The following is a 9,404-nucleotide window of genomic DNA, read 5'->3' on the forward strand; positions in this document are numbered from 1 at the left end:
ATTTTCAGGTTCATTGTCATATGGCCGACACAAGTGGGTGACAATATTACAACATTCTCCATAGTCAATGTCAAGGTCAAATTCTCTGTACGCTTCTTTGTCTCTTTCTTTCTTATTATAATTTTTATTTCTGTTTCTTGTCGTTTTTAGAGAAAAAAAGGTAATGCATTCAACCTAAATATAACATTACATAGTAAAAACGAGTATATTAACAGTGGTCTCGTTAAAATATTTCCAGAGAAAACCACTTCCTTGATTTTGTCTTTTATCGTTTTGGTTAACTTTCTTTCTTCGAACAAAAACAAGGAAAAAAAACACTCTTTTTATAATTGGTGGGATCCTGTGTGCCTTTTTTTAGTAGTTGGAGCCTCCCCAATCAATCTTGCGAGTTGAACTGGGGGAGTTCATTAGTCTCAAACATGTGCTTGGAAGTAAGACCACAGCCTTTGAATTCCAATATAAAAAGTCTTGAAATTAAATGGATATGGACGTACGTGACAAAAAAAACCCATTCATGAATGAGAACGTGCGTGGACAATTTGTACAGGTTCTATTCAATGGACTGATATATATTCTACTGTTAGTTTATAGTAAAATTTCCTTTAATAATTTTGGTCATGGTCTCCATGGAACTTTGAGTCTTGTTGTACTTCTCGAGGATTAGGTATTTGACTTTTTGTGCCCAATCTGATCAAGCTCATGACCTCATTGTCTGACGTACCCCACCGTCCAATTCATCAAACTATACAATGTGAAAGTCTAACTTTAACCACTTTTGATCTAAAATTATTTGCCCCAATCAACCAGTTTAAATCCACTTTGAATACTTACTTTGATTTTTTATTTGATTTTATATATAAATGATATTCTACTTTAATATATTATGAAGGAGTTTTGAATTCGGATGCAGAGTGGGGAGTAAATCCCGAATTTTTTTTTGTTTTGGTCAAACTGCTCTAGTCACCTTGGCTAAGCTCATGTCTAATAAATAAAAATGAACTAGTTAGGTCACCCACAGCATGGTTATTTCTCATGTCAAAGATGCATATTTACTTTTCACGAAGGGGTGAAGTCATGAATCAAAGAACTTAGATAGGGAAAGCAAGGAATTGGAATTGAATTGGTATCAACTACTCCCCCTTATTGATCTCATTCTTGATTTTGAGGGTTTTAAATTATGGATTTTAACGTGAAACCCACATAAGTTTGGATTCATTATGTGTTAGTAAATAAGGGGGAAGTCAGGAATTTAAATCATTCCAATACTCATTTCTGGTAAGTAAAGAAGTGCATGTTAAAAAGATTTGATGCACTTATTACAACTCAAAAAACTGCAAAACACAACAAGAAAATAAAAACCAATTTCTTTCCACGTCAATCTATACACTTTTGAACCCATAACACATGACTTAATTACCAACTTATAAGTATATACATAATAGTAATACTGGAGTATAAAACTTTCATCAATAAGTACCGAGAGGAAAGTAATGGCCAAACATGTGTGGAGTAATCTCGACACACATACGAGAAAAACTAATCATACATGTGCAGACGACCACACAAGGGAGACTTTGGAAAAGTCCAAAAGAGAGATAAATTTTTTAAAAGAAGCCAAAATGGACAAATTGAACAGGTAAGCAGGGGAAAATTCTGGCAACCACACATGCATGCATATATTCTTGTCAAACAAGTGCAAAGGAGGCTCGATGAATGTACATGCCAAACTGGTCATACATTTGTGTGAAACACATTCACACTAACATAGTGGAAATATGTTGGTCATGCACTTGTATGAAACACATTCACATAAGAAGAGCATGGATATGCTGGTCATACATATGTGTGGAACACATTCACAAAAGCAAAGTAGAGAATTGCAGGTCATACACTTGTGTGAAACATATTCACACAAGTAGTGCTGAATCTGTTCTTTATGACAAAGACTAACTATATTGTAATCGCTGATCTGATTTGGGAAGGGTACTTATGGTGGTTTTAAAATCATTTCTCCAAACTCACCATAAGTATATAAAAACGCAAAGGCAAATTCTTTTATAAACCCTTTAACACATTTTTCTAATCCTTCCCACATCTCAACACATAAGTTATATATCATTTCATTGAGAGATTCATCAAATAATTTTATTTGAGGGATACCCTTTAGGGTATTCTACGACTTTTTTTCAACGATCCAAACAGTTTATTTTTCAAGTCTTCATTCATAGATCATCCTTACAAAAAATCAAACAAATTGAAAATTATTAAGGCATTTAATTGAGACCAACAAAATCAATAAACACAGTACTTCAATAAAGCACTTAACTTTCAATAATTTAATTGAATGGTCAAATAATATTGGATTCAAATGATTTTTTGTAGAGATGATCTTTGAATGAATATCTACAAAATAGAAGGTTTAGATTAGTGAAATATAATACAGAGTGGGCTATACAAGGGTGTCCCTCAATTAACCTTATTTGAGGGATCCCTCAACAGAAGCTCTCTGTATATATATATATATATATATATATATATATATAGTCCCCTTCTATTGAGGGATTCCTCAAATAAAATTATTTGAGGGACGCCCTTTAGAGTACCCTACAATTTTTTTCCCTGATCCGAACCATCTATTTTTTAGGTCTTCATTCATAGATCATCCTTACAAAAAATTAGACAAATCGAAAACCGTTTCGACATCCAATTGTATCTTACAAAATCAATGAACACTGTACTTTAAGAAAGTACTAAAATTTCAATAACTCAATTGAGTGGTCAAATGATATCGGATTCAAGTTATTTTTTTTGTAGAGATGATCTTTGAATGTGTATCTACAAAATAGAAGGTTTTGGATTAGTGAAATACAATCCGGAATGGGCCTTACAAGGGGTGTCCTTTGAGGAGGGGATGAAGATACATGCATGGATCGACAAAAACGGCTGCTACGATCGTCGAAAACGGCATCAAAATTTTCAGAAACCCTTTGCCCTTTTGAAGCTCAAAACAACGCCGTAAGTGACTAAGGTGGCCGCGTCCTTGGCCAAATGAGTTCTGTGGTTCGCGCTGAGCATGTCCTACCGGTCTTGTCGTCAATGGTGATCGTTCTTGTAGCTAGATGTGTGGTGCTTATTTTGAAGTGTCAATAACATCTCTATTTAATAATAATAATAAATAACAATACATAAAATAATGTCACTTTATTATTGTCCCCCATCGTTAGTTGAAATTAGATTTTAGCCTCGATAGCAAGTCAATTGAAGCCTTGAAAATTTATAAAGAGGGAGGGAGAGAAGGGAATAATCTCATTTGTGAAGTCCACAAAAGATGCACTCACGTGAGAAAGAAGAGCTCAGAAAAGAGAAAAAAAGGAGTAAAGGAATAAAAAAAAGAAAGGCAATTCCATATACTTGTTGGGAATGCTTTAACACTCAGCAGAAATATATGAATTATATATAATATTCCTTAATTCATCATTCATATTATTAAATTATAAATATAAACATATATTTTGTTTGAATATATAACACACATATGGGCATTATAATTAAGTAAACACTACTAATAATAGTTTACTGCTGCTGATGCACATAATCGTCATTATGCGATTTAATTAATTCTATGGGTACGATTAAGAAGAGTATCGTTTGCGTTGCAGTACAAAATGGAAGTCAAAATTTTGGATAAAATCCTTGGTATGTATTTCAACAATTTTCCATCTTGATTAACAATGAATTAATTACTCCTTTTGAAATGGAACCCCAAAATAATAGCATATGCTTTTGTGCATAAAATGGCAAGTAATGTCACCAGGGAAACTCTTTTCTATTATTAACACTAGCCGCCATGCATCGCATGAGCACGTACAAGAGTTAGGGAAGTTCCTATAGGAAGAGAAAAAGAGTGTATGGGAGAGACAAAAATTGCTCTGCATAAATGTCAAAATGGTCATGGTGTGTTTTTCCTCTGTTAGCTTATATTGAACATTAAGTACAATCACATTTGAAAATGTCATAAACTTTTATAAAATTAATAAATAAATAAAATATATATTTTTAATTTGGGAGGAGATATGTAGCTTCAGGAGATAGAAGGAATAGGTGATCTGATAGTCGGGGATCGAGTCGTGGTAGGGTGGGGGGGAGATCACATTGCCGCAACGAGGGGCCCTAATGGGAATAAGTGTAGGTGGGAGCGGCCGTAAAGGTGGGTGGGGCCTCGTGTGAAGGGATCGGTCGGGTTGGGTAGGCAGATGGTGGTTTTTTTTTTTAAATTAAAAAAAAAATCATTTCTTTTATTTTAAAAATTTTGAAATTGAATTTTTAGTAGCAATTAGAAATTTGTATTAATTTTAAAATAACTTTAATTTTTTTGAACATTAACTATATGTAATAATAAACAACACCTAGTTACCATATCACTAGTCAACAACTAGTCATAGACTCAAGAACACTAATGCATGTTAATCATATCTCCAATCAAACAATCAATTTAACTTGCAAGTCTAGAAGAATTCAAAGTGACAATCTAGATATTCAAAAGAATATGTCAATTTAGGACTCCTGAGTGGTAGAAACAACTACATTAAGCAAGTTGTGTATATTCATTCAATATCACTAAACAAGCAGAGAATGAAGAACACGTCAACACTAGAAAAAGTTTAATCATAAACCCACCACGGGAAAAAATTGGAACCCAATAAATCCACTAAATTTGAGGAGACTTGACTAGTCGACCAAACTAATCAACCAGGTACCAAATAAAAAGCCCTGAATATTCAAAAACATGATGCCATGCAATATTTGTGAGTGATTTACCTTTGTTGATCATGAATTGCAGCTTAGGCCATGATGAAATATATCCTCAATGAATGAACCTTCTCTGATCCTCAACTTAACTAGAACCTAACAAATGGGGCAAGGAAAGCCAAAACGTAACCAGAACCTAACAAATTTTTTTATAATGAATATATTACTGTTAATCAAGTAACGTATAATTTATTAATATTTCTCTTTTCAATGTTAAAATTGATCCGGTAAAAATCATCCCCGAAAGAAAGTACTTTTAACCCAATACATCTAATGTAGTGATGAATGTAGTTCTTATCTGTCATATCATTCGTCTGGGAATTCTACAGCCGCGTTGACAGCTTTGGACTTGGGAAACAAAACATAGAATATAGAATATACATTGTCATCCAATGTAAAATTAATACATGGTTTTCATTTCATGGAACGTGGAAAATGTTTCAAACTTGAAAACGTGACAGAGAAGTAAAGCAAAGCGCCCCACCCCCCCGTCCCCCCCGCCCAACAATTACCCCACTATATATAATAAAATAAAAGAAAAGCATATAATATAATTATATAATTAATACAAATGACAGAGACAGCATCGGGTCAATATAGAACTTCTCTATGTTCCCCCCTTTCTATTCTTTGATTTGCTGAAAAAGAAATTAAATCCATAACACAATTCAAACGATTTTATTTATTTAATTTGATATGGCGTGCTTGACTTTGCACATCTTCTACCCCAGAAATTCAACGCTCACGACCGACATGTCGTACAACTTGCAGTGTTTATAATATTCCTCTATACACAAACAGCACACCAACTCCAAGCCAGTCTCTTGGCACTATATTATTATTATATATATGGAACCAAAAGCTCATGCCAGCTTTTCACTGAGACTACTCGTTTATATCTTTATCTTTCATTCTCTTTCTTCCCAGCTTCCTTTCTGGTTCTATATATTTGCTTCATCCGCCCAAGTTTACACAACTTGGTCAAGATTTTGGTGGAGTCTTCTGCCTTGTGATTTTATTATTTCTTCTTCTTCTTCTTCAAAGTCAAATTCAGGAGGTATATATATAATATACTTGGTGGTGAGAGATTTGCCTGCTCGCTGTTGAGGATTTCTGGAAAAGAAGAATTCAAGTGTTGTTTTCAGAAGGATATGGACTACTCATCTGCTGCATATGATGATACTTCTTTGGATCTTAATACCAAGCCTCTCCGACTTTTCGATGATACTCCGGTAGGTGCAAACTTTATGTATCTGAACTTTTAGTAGAGAACTAAGCTCTCTCTCTCTCTCTCTCTCTCTCTCTCTACTAGCTATTTATCTTTGAACTTACAGAAGTTGATTGGTTGTTTTCAGATCAAGAAAGAGGTGCATAGCAAAATATTGATTGACTTTGGGAGGCAGCTTTCAGCAAATGAAGAGGTTTGTTTTCAATTCTTTCTCCACCTTAGCTTCTCTATCTTCTGTTTTGTGGCTATATCAATGAAGGCCTTGAACTAGGATTTAATGTGTCTAGGAGCATATTTTTCAAGCTATTATCATATTGGATAGAAAGCGCGTAAATCTTCGTCAGAAGTTTTACAAATTAGGATGATTAAAGTACTAAATATGATACATGAAATATCAAATGATTTATTAACTATTGGATTGCATGTCTAAAGAGTTTGTTTTATTGTTCTCAGAGTGGTGCTCTATTGGAGGAATTGCAACGGGTGAGTGCAGAGAACAAGAAGCTAACCGAAATGTTGACGGTGATGGGTGAGAGCTACAATGCTTTAAGAAGCCAGTTGCTGGATTACATGAGCAAGAACCCAGAGAAGGAGCTTAGCCCAATTTCAAAGAAAAGAAAGTCTGAAAGCAGTAACAACAACAACACCAACACCAACAGCAACAATATCATCAATGGAGCAGTGAATGGAAACTCTGAGAGCAGCTCCAGTGATGGAGAATCTTGCAAGAAACCAAGGGAAGAGACCATCAAGGCAAAGATTTCAAGGGCTTATGTTCGTACCGAAGCATCAGATACAACAAGCCTGGTAAGTAATTAGTCCTTAATCCATGTATTACACAATGTCACTGAGGAATGTTCTTGTTGATTTAGTTAATTATTTAAGGTTTGTATTGAGAAATTTTATGTGTATTTATAGGTTGTGAAGGATGGATATCAATGGAGAAAATATGGCCAAAAAGTTACTAGGGATAATCCTTGTCCTAGAGCTTACTTCAAATGCTCTTTTGCTCCAAGCTGCCCTGTCAAAAAGAAGGTGAGCCCAAATTCAAAACCTTCCCCCTCTTAATGCTTCAAAACTTATTATGTAAACAGAAAAATTAATTGGTTTTAGGAGCAGGATTTCTGTTCAGTTTTTCCCCCCTTTTAAGTGGCACATTAATTAAAGGTGCTTCTTGTCCATGGTTTTTGCTCTTCAGGTGCAGAGAAGTGTTGAAGATCAATCTATTCTGGTGGCAACTTATGAAGGTGAACACAATCATTCCCACCCTTCTCAAATTGAAGCAACATCAGGCTCAAACCGCTGCATGACCTTAGGATCAGTCCCCTGCTCAACCTCCCTTGCCTCATCTGGACCTACCATCACTCTTGACTTGACCAAATCCAAGTCCAGTGCTGATACCAAAAGTACAAAAACAAGAACCGAAACACCAGAAGTTCGAAAGTTTTTGGTGGAGCAGATGGCTTCTTCCTTGACAAAAGATCCCGATTTCACGAAAGCACTAGCAGCAGCCATTTCAGGAAGAATACTTCAACATAATTCTTACTGAAAAGGAATGGTGGAAGTCAATTAAGAGAATTGGTTTTCACTTGGTCAGACTGGTTTTTGAAGATTAGGTGTATGTGTAAATACAACATTGGAAAAGAGGACGTAAGGACACAACTTTTGAATTCACTTCGATGAGGGCCTGGATTTCTTCCATACTTGGAATCCAAGTTTCAGCTTATATAAACTGCAGTGCCTGGCTATCAATTCAGCTAGGCATTGATCTGGAAACCGGCCTTTTGATTTCAGCCAAACCGGCTTTTGTAGCTCTGGAAAACGATCATTTCATTCTTGCTTCAAGCATGGCCAAGAAAATGTACTAAGCAACTCCTAGATCATGTAGCTGTGCACACTGTATTATGTACTTATTTGAGCTGCAATATAGAACAGTTTTTCTCTAAAAAAAATTATTGGAAATGCTGCTTCTCTTTTACATGTCCTACCAAATTTGGCATCCACTCTAAAGAGGATGCTCAGTTGCCAAAAAGGAATTGAGTGTAGATAGTTGATGTGCGACTAAGCTCATAAAGGATCTTTTTCGACCAAAAAAACAAAGGGCTGATAAAGGATCTCAACTACTGTGAGATTCTTTTGCCCATTGAAATCTAAGACAGTCGGTGTTTGTTTCTCGGTCAATGTTAGACAGAGGAGGCTTTCAAAGAGAACATTGTCTTTGATAGAACCTACCCTTGCGTTGAGTCAAAAAGAAAAAGGGAAAACAATGAGGCAGTTGAGCGAAACTGGGGAAAAAAGAGAGGAAGAAAACAAAATCAACTGCATTAATAAATTGTGAGCAAACAAAACTGACCCAAATATATATATTCTATAGGGAACAAGAGCTAGCCCAGTCTAATGGAGTAATTTACATGTAATGACCTCATTAGTTATCGTTGTGAAAAACAAGTTATTCATAGCTTTCTAGTCCTAAGTCGGATCCTACCTCCAGCATTTTCTCTTCGGTTACTCGAAACAGCGATCTTGTTCACGTGCTTCTGCCATGGCACTCCTGAAAAGGGAAGGATCCAGTGAGATGATCATTTGTTAGTCCACCAGCTCCATGGCAAACTTGAGTGAATGTAATCGGCCTCAGGTGGTGATTTGAGCAAGTATTATCATCACTTCCGATTAACTAATACATGCAAGCATCGTGCAGATTATCCAAGACATTGAATTGAGGAGTATCATCCTCTGTCCTTTCACCGTACTTGTCCAGATCATTCAAAGCTTCTTCCTTTTCATTCAATCCTTTAAAAAATTTTCCTCTTTCTTGGAACTTTTGGTCCCTTTATCACAATCCAAAAACGGAGATAAAGACGTCACATCAAACTTTTAAACCTGTCAACAAAAGCATCCTCTTGTTCAGTTATCTTCTCTTCAGCATCCAAATATCCTCTATACATATGTCACACAGTCCATTTTATATTGAGGATCCAGCAAACTATAATGCAACAACTAAGGCCTCGTTTGGTTCATGGAAAAGAAGGCTTAGGGATGAGAAATCAATTGATTTCTTATGTTTGGTAAGTTCATGCATTTTGCTTTCTCATGCTTGGTAAATCCATGCATGGGAAATGGTTGCCTAGCAAATGAGAAAGTAGGGGGAAAGTGAAGCCCTCCTCTCCTCTCGGGTTTTGTTTTTTCTCCTCCTAGAAAAGTTTGGAAAAATGAGCCAACATTAAATATATATTTTTCATGACCATTTTGCCTACATTAACAATTTCGAATTACAATATAGCATTAAGTGCCTTTTTTTTAATATATATTTCATATGGGTATAATTGAAAAATTAAACAAACATTGTTTTACATTCCTACGCAAAACG

At 35.4% G+C, this 9,404-nt stretch overlaps 1 protein-coding gene across 1 annotated transcript; it reads left to right on the forward strand.

The window, feature by feature from the left end:
* Nucleotides 1-5,663: 5,663 nt before the first annotated feature.
* Nucleotides 5,664-7,989, forward strand: LOC117623363 (probable WRKY transcription factor 40). The gene is made up of 5 exons (XM_034354310.1): nt 5,664-6,041; nt 6,165-6,230; nt 6,491-6,844; nt 6,956-7,072; nt 7,236-7,989. The coding sequence occupies exons 1-5, from the start codon at nt 5,961-5,963 to the stop codon at nt 7,584-7,586; spliced, it is 969 nt and encodes a 322-aa protein (XP_034210201.1). The 5' UTR covers nt 5,664-5,960; the 3' UTR covers nt 7,587-7,989.
* Nucleotides 7,990-9,404: the final 1,415 nt, after the last annotated feature.

Source organism: Prunus dulcis, chromosome 3 (assembly GCF_902201215.1).
Source record: "Prunus dulcis chromosome 3, ALMONDv2, whole genome shotgun sequence".
Lineage (NCBI taxonomy): Eukaryota > Viridiplantae > Streptophyta > Magnoliopsida > Rosales > Rosaceae > Prunus > Prunus dulcis.

Bases quoted from the DNA above. Each gene is read 5' to 3' on its own strand.
- LOC117623363 (XM_034354310.1), top strand. From the start codon at position 5,961: ATGGACTACTCATCTGCTGCATATGATGATACTTCTTTGGATCTTAAT. The intron at 6,042-6,164 runs GTAGGTGCAAAC...GGTTGTTTTCAG, and splicing joins GACTTTTCGATGATACTCCG to ATCAAGAAAGAGGTGCATAG. The intron at 7,073-7,235 runs GTGAGCCCAAAT...TTTGCTCTTCAG, and splicing joins GCTGCCCTGTCAAAAAGAAG to GTGCAGAGAAGTGTTGAAGA.